This window comes from Carcharhinus amblyrhynchos, unplaced genomic scaffold, assembly GCF_965287045.1.
Source record: "Carcharhinus amblyrhynchos unplaced genomic scaffold, sCarAmb.v2.hapA scaffold_718, whole genome shotgun sequence".
Taxonomy (NCBI): domain Eukaryota; kingdom Metazoa; phylum Chordata; class Chondrichthyes; order Carcharhiniformes; family Carcharhinidae; genus Carcharhinus; species Carcharhinus amblyrhynchos.
Window position 1 is genome coordinate 7501 of NW_027650458.1, and position 19923 is coordinate 27423.

The 19923-nt window shown below is 53.5% G+C and overlaps 1 protein-coding gene across 1 annotated transcript in view; it reads right to left on the bottom strand.

The window, feature by feature from the left end:
- Positions 1 to 19201, bottom strand: part of LOC145339878 (ephrin-A2-like) — a 26686-nt gene extending 7485 nt beyond the window's left edge. Inside the window, exons 1-2 of the mRNA XM_080184415.1 lie at positions 18807 to 19201; positions 1361 to 1656 (exon numbers count right to left, since the gene is read on the bottom strand). Coding sequence (XP_080040541.1) covers positions 1361 to 1656; positions 18807 to 18919 — 409 coding nt within the window. The 5' untranslated portion in view covers positions 18920 to 19201. The remainder of the gene's footprint in view (positions 1 to 1360; positions 1657 to 18806) is intronic.
- Between the last annotated feature and the right edge of the window lie 722 nt (positions 19202 to 19923).

Genomic DNA, 19923 nt, shown 5'->3' on the forward strand with positions numbered 1-19923 from the left:
CTCAGGGTGACACACACACACACTGGGCCTCAGGGTGACACACACACACACACTGGGCCTCAGGGTGACACACACACACACACTGGGCCTCAGGGTGACACACACACACACTGGGCCTCAGGGTGACACACACACACACTGGGCCTCAGGGTGACACACACACACTGGGCCTCAGGGTGACACACACACACACTGGGCCTCAGGGTGACACACACACACACTGGGCCTCAGGGTGACACGCACACACACTGGGCCTCAGGGTGACACACACACACTGGGCCTCAGGGTGACACACACACACTGGGCCTCAGGGTGACACACACACACTGGGCCTCAGGGTGACACACACATACACACACTGGGCCTCAGGGTGACACACACACACTGGGCCTCAGGGTGACACACACATACACACACTGGGCCTCAGGGTGACACACACACACTGGGCCTCAGGGTGACACGCACACACTGGGCCTCAGGGTGACACGCACACACTGGGCCTCAGGGTGACACGCACACACTGGGCCTCAGGGTGACACACACACACTGGGCCTCAGGGTGACACACACACACTGGGCCTCAGGGTGACACACACACACTGGGCCTCAGGGTGACACACACACACTGGGCCTCAGGGTGACACACACACACTGGGCCTCAGGGTGACACACACACACTGGGCCTCAGGGTGACACACACACACTGGGCCTCAGGGTGACACACACACACTGGGCCTCAGGGTGACACACACACACTGGGCCTCAGGGTGACACACACACACTGGGCCTCAGGGTGACACACACACACTGGGCCTCAGGGTGACACACACACACACTGGGCCTCAGGGTGACACACACACACACTGGGCCTCAGGGTGACACACACACACTGGGCCTCAGGGTGACACACACACACTGGGCCTCAGGGTGACACATACACACACTGGGCCTCAGGGTGACACATACACACACTGGGCCTCAGGGTGACACACACACACACACACTGGGCCTCAGGGTGACACACACACACACACACACTGGGCCTCAGGGTGACACACACACACACTGGGCCTCAGGGTGACACACACACACACTGGGCCTCAGGGTGACACACACACACTGGGCCTCAGGGTGACACACACACACTGGGCCTCAGGGTGACACACACACACTGGGCCTCAGGGTGACACACACACACTGGGCCTCAGGGTGACACACACACACTGGGCCTCAGGGTGACACACACACACTGGGCCTCAGGGTGACACACACACACTGGGCCTCAGGGTGACACACACACACTGGGCCTCAGGGTGACACGCACACCCACGCGTGTTGGCGGGGGTGATGGGGACACTCACAGATGTAGAAGTAATCGGTGCCAGGGCGGAACTCGAACCCCAATGAGAAGGGTGTGAAGAGTTGTATCTTCTCCAGGAAGCGGACGGGGGTGTAGGGGGCGTAGGGGCGGTCACACTCCCACCGCTTGAAGGACTTCCCGGCCAGCTGGCAGAGCCCGTAGCCCTCGGCGTCCACCAGGTACAGCTGGAAGGTCTCGCCCTGCCCCCCGGGGTGGGCACCGCGAGGATAGTGCGGGCACACGATGTCCAGGTAATCATTGATCTCCACGTGGACCGTGTAATCTCCCTCGTGGAACCTAGTGGGAGACAAGAGAGGGTCAGGCAGAGGCAGAGACACGTGGCAAAATCCTCATTACACCATCCTGCTCGGCCCAACAACTCTGCATTGCCCAGACTCCCAACCCATCCACATAACCCCACACACTCCCCCTGCCAATCACCCCAACACTACGGAGCAATTTAGCACGGCCAATCCACCCTAACCTACACATCTTTGGACACTAAGGGACAATTTAGCACGGCCAATCCACCCTAACCTACACATCTTTGGACACTAAGGGGCAATTTAGCATGGCCAATCCACCCTAACCTACACATCTTTGGACACTAAGGGACAATTTAGCATGGCCAATCCACCTAACCTACACATCTTTGGACACTAAGGGGCAATTTAGCATGGCCAATCCACCCTAACCTACACATCTTTGGACACTAAGGGACAATTTAGCATGGCCAATCCCCCCTAACCTACACATCTTTGGACACTAAGGGACAATTTAGCACGGCCAATCCACTGAATTACAGAGATAGGGAGGGGGGTGTAGGGGGGCTGGAGGGGGTTACAGAGATAGGGAGGGGAGGTGTGGGGGCTGGAGGGGGTTACAGAGATAGGGAGAGGGTGTAGGGGGGTTGGAGGGGGTAACAGAGATAGGGAGGGGGTGTAGGGGGCTGGAGGAGGTTACAGAGATAGGGAGGGGGTGTAGGGGCTGGAGGGGGTTACAGAGATAGGGAGGGGGTGTAGGGGCTGGAGGGGGTTACAGAGATAGGGAGGGGGTGTAGGGGGCTGGAGGAGGTTACAGAGATAGGGAGCGGGGTGAAGGGGCTGGAGGAGGTTACAGAGATAGGGAGGGGATGTAGGGGCTTGTGGAGGTTACAGAGATAGGGAGGGGGTGTAGGGGGCTGGAGGAGGTTACAGAGATAGGGAGGGGGTGTAGGGGGTTACAGAGATAGGGAGCGGAGGTGTGGGGGCTGGAGGGGGTTACAGAGATAGGGAGGGGGTGTAGGGGCTGGAGGAGGTTACAGAGATAGGGAGGGGGTGTAGGGGGTTACAGAGATAGGGAGCGGAGGTGTGGGGGCTGGAGGGGGTTACAGAGATAGGGAGGGGGTGTAGGGGCCGGAGGGGGTTACAGAGATAGGGAGGGGGTGTAGGGGCTGGAGGGGGTTACAGAGATAGGGAGGGGATGTAGGGGCTTGTGGAGGTTACAGAGATAGGGAGGGCCAAGGGATAGAAAGAGGATGGAGTGAATGAGGTGAGGTGGAGGGGGGGGGGGGGGTTGCCAGAGGAGAGCAGCTACTGGGATAAACAGAGAGTTTAAAAAAAAACAATCCCCTCAAGTGCGTTTCCCAGGCAACCGCAGAGTAGGCCTCACCCTAGGCCTGAGGCCTAGCGAGCTAACAAACGTCAATTTAAGAAGACCGATTGCCAATAAAGTAGAGCTCAGATGCTTCCCGCGCCGCCAAGAAGGGAATCGTCATATTTTATCTGGAGATATTGTGGATTTTCCACCCTCGAGGGAGCCAACTAACTCCCTTTAAAATCCCTTTATTGTCTCCAATTTCCCATCAATCAGTGAGGCTGGGCGAAAAATACCACAAATCGGCCTTTGCGACACAGAGGCACCTCCGCTCCCCGTTGCAGTGTCAAAATCCTCGCCATCTGGAAGCCATTCCCTCTCAAAAACTGCAGGCCGTCCCTCGTTAATAAATCTTGTTAGCCATCCAGGGTGTGTCAAGCTAAACCTCTCCCAAATCTCACTCGCAAACAACTCCAAACATGTCCTCAACTGACCCCATCTGGTAGAGCAGTCACTCCCAGATACAGCTCCCTCTACACTGTCCCCCCCATCAAACACTCCCAGGACAGGTACAGCACGGGGTTAGATACAGAGTAAAGCCCCCTCTACACTGTCCCCCCATCAAACACTCCCAGGACAGGTACAGCACGGGGTTAGATACAGAGTAAAGCCCCCTCTACACTGTCCCCCCATCAAACACTCCCAGGACAGGTACAGCACGGGGTTAGATACAGAGTAAAGCTCCCTCTACACTGTCCCCCCCATCAAACACTCCCAGGACAGGTACAGCACGGGGTTAGATACAGAGTAAAGCCCCCTCTACACTGTCCCCCCATCAAACACTCCCAGGACAGGTACAGCACGGGGTTAGATACAGAGTAAAGCTCCCTCTACACTGTCCCCCCATCAAACACTCCCAGGACAGGTACAGCACGGGGTTAGATACAGAGTAAAGCTCCCTCTACACTGTCCCCCCATCAAACACTCCCAGGACAGGTACAGCACGGGGTTAGATACAGAGTAAAGCTCCCTCTACACTGTCCCTCCATCAAACACTCCCAGGACAGGTACAGCACGGAGTTAGATACAGGGTAAAGCTCCCTCTACACTGTCCCCCATCAAACACTCCCAGGACAGGTACAGCACGGGGTTAGATACAGAGTAAAGCTCCCTCTACACTGTCCCCCCATCAAACACTCCCAGGACAGGTACAGCACGGGGTTAGATACAGAGTAAAGCTCCCTCTACACTGTCCCCTCCATCAAACACTCCCAGGACAGGTACAGCACGGGGTTAGATACAGAGTAAAGCTCCCTCTACACTGTCCCCCCATCAAACACTCCCAGGACAGGGACAGCATGGGGTTAAATACAGGGTAAAGCTCCCTCTACACTGTCCCCCCCATCAAACACTCCCAGGACAGGTACAGCACAGGGTTAGATACAGAGTAAAGCTCCCTCTACACTGTCCCCCCCATCAAACACTCCCAGGACAGGTACAGCACGGGGTTAGATACAGAGTAAAGCTCCCTCTACACTGTCCCCTCCATCAAACACTCCCAGGACAGGTACAGCACGGGGTTAGATACAGAGTAAAGCTCCCTCTACACTGTCCCCCCCATCAAACACTCCCAGGACAGGTACAGCACGGAGTTAGATACAGGGTAAAGCTCCCTCTACACTGTCCCCCCATCAAACACTCCCAGGACAGGGACAGCATGGGGTTAAATACAGGGTAAAGCTCCCTCTACACTGTCCCCCCCATCAAACACTCCCAGGACAGGTACAGCACAGGGTTAGATACAGAGTAAAGCTCCCTCTACACTGTCCCCCCCATCAAACACTCCCAGGACAGGTACAGCACAGGGTTAGATACAGAGTAAAGCTCCCTCTACACTGTCCCCCCCATCAAACACTCCCAGGACAGGTACAGCACGGGGTTAGATACAGAGTAAAGCTCCCTCTACACTGTCCCCCCCATCAAACACTCCCAGGACAGGTACAGCACGGGGTTAGATACAGGGTAAAGCTCCCTCTACACAGAGATCGGCAGGTTTTGTTACGAGGAGAGGTAAAGGGAAACCGCAGATGGGTAATGAACTGGACGAACCGATCTTGGTTGGAATCAGAATTTGGATCGTCACACACTTAAATCGGCAAATACTTCTGAATATTTACGAAGATGTTTGCAGGATTCCTGGGTTGAGACAACGCCTGCTGATCGAAAGTGAGTCACTGTGTCACACCTACACAATCAAATCCCTACCATTCCGGGAGTGACGATGGCCCAGTGGGATTATCGCTGGACTATTTAATCCAGAAACCCCAGCTAATGTTCCGGGGGACCCGGGTTCGAATCCCGCCACGGCAGATGGTGGAATTTAAATTCAATAAAAAATATCTAGGGTTAAGAATCTCCCGATGATCCAGTGTTGGAAAAACCCATCCGGTTCCCTTTAGGGAAGGAAATCTGCCGTCCTCACCCCGGTCTGGCCTACACGGGACTCCAGAGAGCCACAGCAATGTGGGTGACTCTCAACTGCCCCTCCAAGGGGCAACTAGGGATGGGTAATAAATGCTGGACCCAGCCAGCGACACCCAACCCCACACAAGAATAAATAAAACAGTTTCTCAATGAATACACTCCCACCTTCCAAATCGCAGAGGGAGCGCCGCACTGCCTGGGGTCGGTGCCGAGGGAGCGCCGCACTGTGGGGAGGGTCGGTGCCGAGGGAGCGCCGCACTGTGGGAGGGTCGGTGCTGAGGGAGCGCCGCACTGCGGGGAGGGTCGGTGCTGAGGGAGCGCCGCACTGTGGGGAGGGTCGGTGCTGAGGGAGCGCCGCACTGTGGGGAGGGTCGGTGCCGAGGGAGCGCCGCACTGTGGGGAGGGTCGGTGCCGAGGGAGCGCCGCACTGTGGGGAGTGTCGGTGCCGAGGGAGTCCCGCACTGTGGGGAGGGTCGGTGCCGAGGGAGCGCCGCACTGTGGGGAGTGTCGGTGCCGAGGGAGCGCCGCACTGTGGGGAGGGTCGGTGCCGAGGGAGCGCCGCACTGTGGGGAGGGTCGGTGCCGAGGGAGCGCCGCACTGTGGGGAGGGTCGGTGCCGAGGGAGCGCCGCACTGTGGGGAGGGTCGGTGCCGAGGGAGCGCCGCACTGTGGGGAGGGTCGGTGCTGAGGGAGCGCCGCACTGTGGGAGGGTCGGTGCTGAGGGAGCGCCGCACTGTGGGAGGGTCGGTGCTGAGGGAGCGCCGCACTGTGGGGAGGGTCGGTGCTGAGGGAGCGCCGCACTGTGGGGAGGGTCGGTGCTGAGGGAGCGCCGCACTGCGGGGAGGGTCGGTACTGAGGGAGCGCCGGACTGTGGGGAGGGTCGGTGCTGAGGGAGCGCCGCACTGCGGGGACTCTCTCTCTGGACAGGGACACGTGCCAAGGGGAGCCAGGGAGATGATTCCAGGTGTGGATTAATCCGAGTTCGAGGGTCAATGGAAACCTTGTCTTGTGCAGGATGGGGCCTGAGTTAATAACTCTACCTCCACCTCCTACTTTGGGAATACACACGGAGGGAGACGGGTTCTTGAGCACAGATGGATGGGGCTGAACGGGACAATATTCGCCAATTCTTTCTGTCGTCTCTGACCAAGGGAGACCCAGTGAAGATTTGAGTAAATCAAAGCTCATTCCTACTCAAGGGTTAGACATTAGCGTCCCCATCCTTAGCGTCTGCTGGCAGTCCTCACTCCAGTCTTTCGCTCTCAAGTCGGCCTGTCCATCACCTCGCCCGCAGCTCCTCTCCGTCAGTGCGAGGCCATTCGTCCGGTCCCGTCGCTGCTCGCTCCCCGAAAGAGCTGTCCGATTCATTGTGGAATCCCTCCCAGGGCAGGAGGAGGCCATCCGGCCCATCGGTCGCACCCCCAGTCAGGCCCAGCTCCTGTGACAGCTCACATTTACCCTGCGGATCCCCCTCACTTCAGCACGGCCCAATCCACCCTAACCTGCACATCTTTGGACACTAAGGGACAACTTAGCACGGCCAATCCACCCTAACCTACACATCTTTGGACACTAAGGGACAATTTAGCACGGCCAATCCACCCTAACCTACACATCTTTGGACACTAAGGGACAATTTAACACGGCCAATCCACCCTAACCTACACATCTTTGGACACTAAGGGACAATTTAGCATGGCCAATCCACCCTAACCTACACATCTTTGGACACTAAGGGGCAATTTAGCATGGCCAATCCACCCTAACCTACACATCTTTGGACACTAAGGGACAATTTAGCACGGCCAATCCACCCTAACCTACAGATCTTTGGACGCTAAGGGACAATTTAGCACGGCCAATCCCCCCTAACCTACACATCTTTGGGCTGCGGGAGCAGGTCACACAGAGAAATAACCATCAAATCTTGTGCTAAAAGCCTTTTGGGATTTTGGGAGGACAGTCGGGAGATATCCTCTGAGAAATAGTCATCAAATCTTGTCGTCAAGGTCCTTTGAGGCTATAGGGAAAGTTGTAGGCCAGAATTTTGAGAGAAATAGGCAACAAATGTTGTGCTTGAGGTCTATTGGAGGCTGTGGGGAGGGCAGTAGGCCCGAAATCATTGGGGAATAGTTGTCAAATCTTGTGGTCAACACTCTTGGAGGCTGTGGGGAGGGCAGTAGGCCCGAAATCACTGGGAAATAGTTGTCAAATCTTGTGGTCAATGCTTTTGGAGGCTGTGGGGAGGGCAGTAGGCCCGAAATCACTGGGAAATAGTTGTCAAATCTTGTGGTCAACACTCTTGGAGGCTGTGGGGAGGGCAGTAGGCCCGAAATCACTGGGAAATAGTTGTCAAATCTTGTGGTCAACACTCTTGGAGGCTGTGGGGAGGGCAGTAGGCCAGAGTTTTGTGAGTAAAAGGCGGCAGATCTTGTGCTTGAGGCGTTTTCGAGACTGTAGGCCGAGGAACGGCCGACAGATTGGCGGCCTTCGGAGGGAGGGGTTGGAGGCGCGGCGGGGAGGGGGGGCGCGCCGAGGGACAAAGGGTGGAGGCCGGGTGGAGAAGGCAAGAGCGAGAGAGAGGGAGGCAAAGAGATTTGGAGGGACACGTCATCTCGAGGAAGCAGCAGACGGATTTGGACGGGGTAGGAGAGGGGGCAGAGAAGGGTAGGATGGAATGTAGTGTGGGAAAGTGGGAGGTTCCGCACTTTGGAAGGGGGGAAATGGAGGCGTGGACTACTGTCTAAACGGGAAAACGCTTAGAAACTCAGAAACACAAAGCGAGTCCTCGTTCAAGATTCTCTTGAGGTAGAGTGGGCAGTTAGGGAGGCAAATGCAGTTTAGCATTCCGGCCTAGAATACAAGAGCGAAGAAGTCCTTCTGGAGGTGGGATCAGGCTCTGGTCAGACCCCCATTTGGAGCAGTTTTGGGCCCCCAATACCTAGCCTTGGCTTTGGAAAGGGATCCGGAGAACGATCCCTGAAGCGTGGAGCTTGTCGTGTGAGGAACGGGTTGAGGACTCTGGGTCTGGGCTGGTTAGAAGGATGTAGGGGAGGGGGATCTGATTGAAACTTCCAGGATACGGCGAGGATAGAGTGGAGAGGGTGTTTCCAGGAAAAACTCGAACCTCAGGCTAAAGGGGGACGATCCTCTAAAAAAAAGGGAGAGTTTTTTCCGTGGGGAATAGAACCATGGAAAATTTACAGCTCGGAAACAGATCCTGCCAAACCATTTCTTTTCTGCCTCGTCTCACTGACCCACACTCAAACCATCTCCCTCCACACCCCTCTCATCCATGAACCCATCCAAGTTTTTCTTAGAAGTGACCCCGCATTTATCCGGGAGCTCATTCCACTCTCCCATCACTCTCTGCGTGAAGAAGCCCCCCCCACTACTATTCCCTTTAAACTCTTCCCCCTTAACCCATGCCCTCTGGTTTTTTTGTCCTCCCCTCGCTTCAGTGGAAAAAACCTGCTCGCATTCACTCCACCTACACCAATCTCACCTTATGCACCTCTATCAAATCTCCCCCCATTCTCCAGTCCTGACCTCTCCCTCTGTGACTCAGCTTCCCGGCAACATCCTTCTCTGCACTCTTAATGACATCCTTCCTCTAACTAGGTGACCAAAACTGCGCCCGATACTCTAAATTGGGCCTCGCCAATGCCTTATACCTCACCATAACACTTTTATACACGATACTCTGATCTATAAAGGAATCGGTGGACCTCTTCGCTGGAGAGGAGGCCGGGTCTTTAAGACAGAGATAGACAGGTTCTTGATTAATAAGGGGGCGGGGGGGGTGGGAAATGGGGGCAGAGGAAAATCTCAGCGGGGCAGACTTGATGGGCCTAATCCTGCTCATTAAGCCTCATGATTTGTTTTCTTGACGGACGGGAGGACATTGGCCAATAATTGGGAGTTGGCGGGGAACGGAGGCCTTCTGTTGAGTTCCAGAAATTCCATTCTGCTTTTGCTTTGCCCGGGAAAGCTTTCTTTGCTTGCCAGGAAAGTCTGAGCGAATATTTCAGGAATTCTAGCCTAGTGATCCCTTCCAGTGGGAGATTGGGACTGGGGTGGGGGGAGGCAGTGGAATTACGTGGCCCCGACTTGCACAGGGCGAGACGTGTGGATGTTTAATGAACTCTGAAGAGGCCAAGATGAAGCTGTCGAGCCTACTGGCCAAATATTTTCCCTTCCAATCTTGGCCAGGCCAAACTGGGAATATCTGAGGGAAAACTGACTCCAAAAGTCTGCCTCTGTCCCGTGGACAAACTACACCTTCCATATTTTCCCCCAAATTTAGCTCCCTTGCAACCTTTTTTTTTCGGTGGTTGGTGGGGGGGTGGTGTGTGCGGAGGAAGGAACTCAGGGAGGGCCCCACCAAAGCGAGGAGACTCCCTCACCCAGCATTCCCAAGAGCCGGGCAAATTTGGTCGTGGATACGAGGCCTTGTTGGGCGCTGGAGCGTTCCTCACTCAGAGTGCCGCACTCTTACTCTGTACCTAACCCCGTGCTGTACCTGTCCTGGGAGTGTTTGATGGGGGGACAGTGTAGAGGGAGCTTTACTCTGTATCTAACCCCGTGCTGTACCTGTCCTGGGAGTGTTTGATGGGGGGACAGTGTAGAGGGAGCTTTACTCTGTATCTAACCCCGTGCTGTACCTGTCCTGGGAGTGTTTGATGGGGGGACAGTGTAGAGGGAGCTTTACTCTGTATCTAACCCCGTGCTGTACCTGTCCTGGGAGTGTTTGATGGGGGGACAGTGTAGAGGGAGCTTTACTCTGTATCTAACCCCGTGCTGTACCTGTCCTGGGAGTGTTTGATGGGGGGACAGTGTAGAGGGAGCTTTACTCTGTATCTAACCCCGTGCTGTACCTGTCCTGGGAGTGTTTGATGGGGGACAGTGTAGAGGGAGCTTTACTCTGTATCTAACCCCGTGCTGTACCTGTCCTGGGAGTGTTTGATGGGGGGACAGTGTAGAGGGAGCTTTACTCTGTATCTAACCCCGTGCTGTACCTGTCCTGGGAGTGTTTGATGGGGGGGACAGTGTAGAGGGAGCTTTACTCTGTATCTAACCCCGTGCTGTACCTGTCCTGGGAGTGTTTGATGGGGGGACAGTGTAGAGGGAGCTTTACTCTGTATCTAACCCTGTGCTGTACCTGTCCTGGGAGTGTTTGATGGGGGGGACAGTGTAGAGGGAGCTTTACTCTGTATCTAACCCCGTGCTGTCCCTGTCCTGGGAGTGTTTGATGGGGGACAGTGTAGAGGGAGCTTTACTCTGTATCTAACCCTGTGCTGTACCTGTCCTGGGAGTGTTTGATGGGGGGGACAGTGTAGAGGAAGCTTTACTCTGTATCTAACCCCGTGCTGTACCTGTCCTGGGAGTGTTTGATGGGGGACAGTGTAGAGGGAGCTTTACTCTGTATCTAACCCCGTGCTGTACCTGTCCTGGGAATGTTTGATGGGGGACAGTGTAGAGGGAGCTTTACTCTGTATCTAACCCCGTGCTGTACCTGTCCTGGGAGTGTTTGATGGGGACAGTTTGAGAAATGAGCTACTATACAGGATACAACCTCCATTCCACATTCGCTGTGATAGTGTCAATGTTCTCCATATGGCAGGGATGAAATTTTTTCAGTGTCTGCCACAGTGGAAATGAAATCGATGCGTCAAATCAAAATCATTTGCAACTGTCAATCATTCCAGAGAACAGCTCTGCGTGCATCTGTGGGATATACACAGCAGCCCAGTATCTGTGTGGGGTATCAACAGGGGAATGGTGCACTGAAACCTCCTTCACACCAGCCCCCATCTCCCTCCCAGACAGACAGACCCGTCCCCACCAGTACTGTACCCCAGTGTTATACAGAGACAGACCCGTCCCCACCAGTACTGTACCCCAGTGTTATACAGTGACAGACCCGTCCCCACCAGTACTGTACCCCAGTGTTATACAGAGACACACCCGTCCCCACCAGTACTGTACCCCAGTGTTATACAGAGACAGACCCGTCCCCACCAGTACTGTACCCCAGTGTTATACAGCGACAGACCCGTCCCCACCAGTACTGTACCCCAGTGTTATACAGAGACAGACCCGTCCCCACCAGTACTGTATCCCAGTGTTATACAGCGACAGACCCGTCCCCACCAGTACTGTACCCCAGTGTTATACAGAGACAGACCCGTCCCCACCAGTACTGTACCCCAGTGTTATACAGAGACAGACCCGTCCCCACCAGTACTGTACCCCAGTGTTATACAGTGACAGACCCGTCCCCCTGTACCCCAGTGTTATACAGAGACAGACCCGTCCCCACCAGTACTGTACCCCAGTGTTATACAGAGACAGACCCGTCCCCACCAGTACTGTACCCCAGTGTTATACAGCGACAGACCCGTCCCCACCAGTACTGTACCCCAGTGTTATACAGCGACAGACCCGTCCCCACCAGTACTGTACCCCAGTGTTATACAGAGACAGACCCGTCCCCACCAGTACTGTATCCCAGTGTTATACAGCGACAGACCCGTCCCCACCAGTACTGTACCCCAGTGTTATACAGAGACAGACCCGTCCCCACCAGTACTGTACCCCAGTGTTATACAGAGACAGACCCGTCCCCACCAGTACTGTACCCCAGTGTTATACAGTGACAGACCCGTCCCCCTGTACCCCAGTGTTATACAGAGACAGACCCGTCCCCACCAGTACTGTACCCCAGTGTTATACAGAGACAGACCCGTCCCCACCAGTACTGTACCCCAGTGTTATACAGCGACAGACCCGTCCCCACCAGTACTGTACCCCAGTGTTATACAGCGACAGACCCGTCCCCACCAGTACTGTACCCCAGTGTTATACAGAGACAGACCCGTCCCCACCAGTACTGTACCCCAGTGTTATACAGCGACAGACCCGTCCCCACCAGTACTGTACCCCAGTGTTATACAGCGACAGACCCGTCCCCACCAGTACTGTACCCCAGTGTTATACAGCGACAGACCCGTCCCCACCAGTACTGTACCCCAGTGTTATACAGCGACAGACCCGTCCCCCTGTACCCCAGTGTTATACAGCGACAGACCCGTCCCCCTGTACCCCAGTGTTATACAGAGACAGACCCGTCCCCCTGTACCCCAGTGTTATACAGAGACAGACCCGTCCCCACCAGTACTGTACCCCAGTGTTATACAGCGACAGACCCGTCCCCACCAGTACTGTACCCCAGTGTTATACAGCGACAGACCCGTCCCCCTGTACCCCAGTGTTATACAGAGACAGACCCGTCCCCCTGTACCCCAGTGTTATACAGCGACAGACCCATCCCCACCAGTACTGTACCCCAGTGTTACACAGCGACAGACCCGTCCCCCTGTACCCCAGTGTTATACAGCGACAGACCCGTCCCCACCAGTACTGTACCCCAGTGTTATACAGCGACAGACCCGTCCCCCTGTACCCCAGTGTTATACAGCGACAGACCCGTCCCCCTGTACCCCAGTGTTATACAGCGACAGACCCGTCCCCCTGTATCCCAGTGTTATACAGCGACAGACCCGTCCCCACCAGTACTGTACCCCAGTGTTATACAGAGACAGACCCGTCCCCACCAGTACTGTACCCCAGTGTTATACAGAGACAGACCAGTCCCCACCAGTACTGTACCCCAGTGTTATACAGAGACAGACCCGTCCCCACCAGTACTGTACCCCAGTGTTATACAGAGACAGACCCGTCCCCACCAGTACTGTACTCCAGTGTTATACAGTGACAGACCCGTCCCCACCAGTACTGTACCCCAGTGTTATACAGAGACAGACCCGTCCCCACCAGTACTGTACCCCAGTGTTATACAGAGACAGACCCGTCCCCACCAGTACTGTACCCCAGTGTTATACAGAGACAGACCCGTCCCCACCAGTACTGTACCCCAGTGTTATACAGTGACAGACCCGTCCCCACCAGTACTGTACCCCAGTGTTATACAGAGACAGACCCGTCCCCCTGTACCCCAGTGTTATACAGAGACAGACCCGTCCCCACCAGTACTGTACCCCAGTGTTATACAGTGACAGACCCGTCCCCACCAGTACTGTACCCCAGTGTTATACAGTGACAGACCCGTCCCCACCAGTACTGTACCCCAGTGTTATACAGTGACAGACCCGTCCCCACCAGTACTGTACCCCAGTGTTATACAGAGACAGACCCGTCCCCACCAGTACTGTACCCCAGTGTTATACAGTGACAGACCCGTCCCCACCAGTACTGTACCCCAGTGTTATACAGAGACAGACCCGTCCCCCTGTACCCCAGTGTTATACAGCGACAGACCCGTCCCCACCAGTACTGTACCCCAGTGTTATACAGCGACAGACCCGTCCCCACCAGTACTGTACCCCAGTGTTATACAGAGACAGACCCGTCCCCCTGTACCCCAGTGTTATACAGAGACAGACCCGTCCCCCTGTACCCCAGTGTTATACAGAGACAGACCCGTCCCCCTGTACCCCAGTGTTATACAGAGACAGACCCGTCCCCACCAGTACTGTACCCCAGTGTCATACAGAGACAGACCCGTCCCCACCAGTACTGTACCCCAGTGTTATACAGCGACAGACCCGTCCCCCTGTACCCCAGTGTTATACAGCGACAGACCCGTCCCCCTGTACCCCAGTGTTATACAGAGACAGACCCGTCCCCACCAGTACTGTACCCCAGTGTTATACAGAGACAGACCCGTCCCCCTGTATCCCAGTGTTATACAGAGACAGACCCGTCCCCACCAGTACTGTACCCCAGTGTTATACAGAGACAGACCCGTCCCCCTGTACCCCAGTGTTATACAGAGACAGACCCGTCCCCACCAGTACTGTACCCCAGTGTTATACAGCGACAGACCCGTCCCCACCAGTACTGTACCCCAGTGTTATACAGCGACAGACCCGTCCCCCTGTACCCCAGTGTTATACAGAGACAGACCCGTCCCCCTGTACCCCAGTGTTATACAGCGACAGACCCATCCCCACCAGTACTGTACCCCAGTGTTACACAGCGACAGACCCGTCCCCCTGTACCCCAGTGTTATACAGCGACAGACCCGTCCCCACCAGTACTGTACCCCAGTGTTATACAGCGACAGACCCGTCCCCCTGTACCCCAGTGTTATACAGCGACAGACCCGTCCCCCTGTACCCCAGTGTTATACAGCGACAGACCCGTCCCCCTGTATCCCAGTGTTATACAGCGACAGACCCGTCCCCACCAGTACTGTACCCCAGTGTTATACAGAGACAGACCCGTCCCCACCAGTACTGTACCCCAGTGTTATACAGAGACAGACCAGTCCCCACCAGTACTGTACCCCAGTGTTATACAGAGACAGACCCGTCCCCACCAGTACTGTACCCCAGTGTTATACAGAGACAGACCCGTCCCCACCAGTACTGTACCCCAGTGTTATACAGAGACAGACCCGTCCCCACCAGTACTGTACCCCAGTGTTATACAGAGACAGACCCGTCCCCACCAGTACTGTACCCCAGTGTTATACAGTGACAGACCCGTCCCCACCAGTACTGTACCCCAGTGTTATACAGAGACAGACCCGTCCCCCTGTACCCCAGTGTTATACAGAGACAGACCCGTCCCCACCAGTACTGTACCCCAGTGTTATACAGTGACAGACCCGTCCCCACCAGTACTGTACCCCAGTGTTATACAGTGACAGACCCGTCCCCACCAGTACTGTACCCCAGTGTTATACAGTGACAGACCCGTCCCCACCAGTACTGTACCCCAGTGTTATACAGAGACAGACCCGTCCCCACCAGTACTGTACCCCAGTGTTATACAGTGACAGACCCGTCCCCACCAGTACTGTACCCCAGTGTTATACAGAGACAGACCCGTCCCCCTGTACCCCAGTGTTATACAGCGACAGACCCGTCCCCACCAGTACTGTACCCCAGTGTTATACAGCGACAGACCCGTCCCCACCAGTACTGTACCCCAGTGTTATACAGAGACAGACCCGTCCCCCTGTACCCCAGTGTTATACAGAGACAGACCCGTCCCCCTGTACCCCAGTGTTATACAGAGACAGACCCGTCCCCCTGTACCCCAGTGTTATACAGAGACAGACCCGTCCCCACCAGTACTGTACCCCAGTGTCATACAGAGACAGACCCGTCCCCACCAGTACTGTACCCCAGTGTTATACAGCGACAGACCCGTCCCCCTGTACCCCAGTGTTATACAGCGACAGACCCGTCCCCCTGTACCCCAGTGTTATACAGAGACAGACCCGTCCCCACCAGTACTGTACCCCAGTGTTATACAGAGACAGACCCGTCCCCCTGTATCCCAGTGTTATACAGAGACAGACCCGTCCCCACCAGTACTGTACCCCAGTGTTATACAGAGACAGACCCATCCCCACCAGTACTGTACCCCAGTGTTACACAGCGACAGACCCGTCCCCACCAGTACTGTACCCCAGTGTTATACAGCTTCAGACCCGTCCCCACCAGTACTGTACCCCAGTGTTATACAGAGACAGACCCGTCCCCCTGTACCCCAGTGTTATACAGAGACAGACCCGTCCCCCTGTACCCCAGTGTTATACAGAGACAGACCCGTCCCCCTGTACCCCAGTGTTATACAGAGACAGACCCGTCCCCCTGTACCCCAGTGTTATACAGAGACAGACCCGTCCCCCTGTACCCCAGTGTTATACAGAGACAGACCCGTCCCCCTGTACCCCAGTGTTATACAGCGACAGACCCGTCCCCCTGTACCCCAGTGTTATACAGAGACAGACCCGTCCCCCTGTACCCCAGTGTTATACAGAGACAGACCCGTCCCCCTGTACCCCAGTGTTATACAGAGACAGACCCGTCCCCCTGTACCCCAGTGTTATACAGAGACAGACCCGTCCCCCTGTACCCCAGTGTTATACAGAGACAGACCCGTCCCCACCAGTACTGTACCCCAGTGTTATACAGTGACAGACCCGTCCCCCTGTACCCCAGTGTTATACAGTGCCAGACCCGTCCCCCTGTACCCCAGTGTTATACAGAGACAGACCTGTCCCCCTGTACCCCAGTGTTATACAGAGACAGACCCGTCCCCCTGTACCCCAGTGTTATACAGCGACAGACCCGTCCCCCTGTACCCCAGTGTTATACAGAGACAGACCCGTCCCCCTGTACCCCAGTGTTATACAGCGACAGACCTGTCCCTGTGAGAGTTGTAAACACACCTATTTCTCCTCACTGTTTTAACGTATGAACTACAGTAACCCAGTCCAGCAGATCTGAATGGGAGTAACATTTGGGTGCACAGAGAGGAAATGAATTACAGGAAATAATTTAACAGGTGATTTATACTGAGAGAGGGGAGCTGATTGCTAATATGGTCATAGAAAGGTCTGAGGTCCCGTACCAACCGACTCAAGAACAGCTTCTTCCCTGCTGCTGTCAGACTTTTGAATGGACCTACCTCGCATTAAGTTGATCTTTCTCTACACCCCTCGCTGTGACTGTAACACTACATTCTGCACCCTCTCCTTTCCTTCTCTATGAATGGTATGCTTTGTCTGTATAGCACACGAGAAACAATACTTTTCACTGTGTCCCAATACACGTGACAATAATAAATCAAGTCTATGTACTCTATGAACGGTATGCTTTGTATAGTGCGTAAGGAACAATACTTTTCACTGTATCCCAATACATGTGACAATAATAAATCTACGTACTCTATGAACAGTATGCTTTGTTTAGTGCGCAAGAAACAATACTTTTCACTGTATCCCACTGACAATAATAAATCTATGTAGTCTGTGAATGGTATGCTTTGTCTGTATAGCGCGCAAGAAACAATACTTTTCACTGTATCCCAATACACGTGACAATAATAAATCAAATCTATGTACTCTGTGATCAGTATGCTTTGTATAGTGCGTAAGAAACAATGCTTTTTACTGTATCCCAATACATGTGACAATAATAAATCTATGTACTCTATGAATGGTATGCTTTGTCTGTTTAGCGCGCAAGAAACAATACTTTTCACTGTATCCCGATACACGTGACAATAATAAATCAAATTAAAAGACTCTGTGAACCTATTTTTACAGACTAGAGATTATTGGCAACTCGAGTGAGTGAAATATTTTTTCAGACGCCGTGCTAGTTAAAAGCAGTGATTAACCCTCCAGCATTAGACAGACAAAGCAGGTCAGAGCATGCAAATAAATCTCGCTCTCAAAAGCATCCAATTCTCCAAAATATCACTGGTGTGCTTTCTCTCCCTCCTCAAGAATTCCCAAAATATTTGAAGGGGTGCTTTGCAAAAGGGAGAAGAAAGCGGCATCGTTCGCCAGTCAGAGAGTCTTCACAAGGTGTTTGGAAACGTCTCCCTCGAGTTCTGGTTCCCCGCCCCCCACCTCTCAGTCTCCTTCAAGTTTGGCTCAAGTCCGCCTCGGGTTTTACAGAAGTTTCCTCCAGTTTTGCAGATATTTCCAAGAAGTTTTTTTTGCAGGAGTATTCTATAGCTTTGCAAATGTCTTCTCGAGGTTCAGCGCAAGTTCCCGCAAAAGTTTCCCAAAGCTTCAGCAAAAAGTTTCCTGAAGTTTAGCAGAAAAGTTTAGCAAAAGTTCAACAAAAGTTGAAGAAAAGTTGAGCAGAAGTTCCCTGAAGTTTACCCAAAGTTCCCTGATGTTTAGCAAAAGTTGCTTGAAGTTTAACAAAAGTTCCTTGAAGTTTAATAAAAGTTCCTTGAAGTTTAATAAAAGTTCCTTGAAGTTTAACAAAAGTTCCTTGAAGTTTAACAAAAGTTACTTGAAGTTTAACAAAAGTTACTTGATGTTTAACAAAAGTTCCCTGAAGTTTAACAAAAGTTACTTGAAGTTTAACAAAAGTTACTTGAAGTTTAATAAAAGTTACTTGAAGTTTAATAACAGTTCCTTGAAGTTTAACAAAAGTTCCTTGAAGTTTAACAAAAGTTACTTGAAGTTTAACAAAAGTTCCCTGAAGTTTAACAAAAGTTTCCCAAAGTTGAGCGAAAGTTTCTCAAAGTTTTAGCAGAAGTTTATCAAAAGCTTAGCAAAAGTTTTGCACAGGTTCCACAGAAGTTCCCTGAAGTTTAGCAAAAGTTTCTCAAAGTTTTAGCAGGAGTTTATCAAAAGTTCAGCAAAAGTTTCGCAGAAGTCCCTGAAGTTTCCCAAAGTTCGATTACGCAAACTTTTGAGGAGATTTGGTGCTGGGGCAAGTTGGTAGAGCAATTTTTTGCAGAAGTTTTCTCTGAGAAAGAAAGAGAGAGTGTGTGTGTGTGTGTGTGCAGGGTGGGGGGGGAGATTGAGCCTCTCCCTCTCCTTACCTTGGGTTTGTGCTGTTCCAGTACACCGTGTGCCTTGCAGCGAGAACCTTGATTGTTTGTTCCACAAAGACGCAGAGGCAGAGCACACGTTGGAGGAGAACGTCCAAATACATTCTTCCAGCTTCTCGCCTCTCTCGTCCCCTCTGCCTCCCTCACTTTCTGTCGCTCACTCTTTGCAAATCACAGCTCACTGTTTGAGTGACAACCTTGAGCTACACTTCTCGAAGGCACACCCCAGTGTAACTTCAAACCTTGACTCAGTGTGCGTCTCGACATCGCAACAATGAAATGGGGAAGTTTTAATTCTGTCTTAAAAGGGCAACGCATGCTCCCATACCAGTTTCGACCCTGCTCTGAAGCTCCCACTTTAACCGTGTCCCTCTTTTGGCTCGGACACCTCCGGAGGAGGTGTTTTTGCGAATGATTCTGGCTTTTCTAGAAAACCCAGGTATGAGTCTACCCCCAGTGGCGAGGATTAACAGTGATTGGCAGAGGCTAAGAGAGCTGTGAGTTTTCATTTAACTCTGAAAATCCTCGACTTGCCACATTCCAGCGCCTGTCTGGGTTACACTGAGGGAGAATTTAGCATGGCCAATCCACGCTAACCTACACATCTTTGGACACTAAGGGACAATTTAGCACGGCCAATCCACTCTAACCTGCACATCTTTGGACACTAAGGGACAATTTAGCACGGCCAATCCACCCTAACCTACACATCTTTGGACACTAAGGGGCAATGTAACCCACCCCCATCACGCAAACCAGCCTCCCATCCATTGACTCCGTCTACACTTCCCGCTGCCTCGGGGAAAAGCAGCCGGGATAATCAAGGACCACCACCCCCCGCCCCCCCTCCACCCCACCCCACCCCACACACACCCCGGACATTCTCTCTTCCACCTTCTTCTGTCGGGGAAAAAGATACAAAGGTCTGAGGTCCCGTACCGACCGACTCAAGAACAGCTTCTTCCCTGCTGCTGTCAGACTTTTGAATGGACCCACCTCGCATTAAGCTGATCTTTCTCTACACCCTCGCTGTGACTGTAACACTACATTCTGCACCCTCTCCTTTCCTTCTCTATGAACAGTATGCTTTGTCTGTATAGCACGCAAG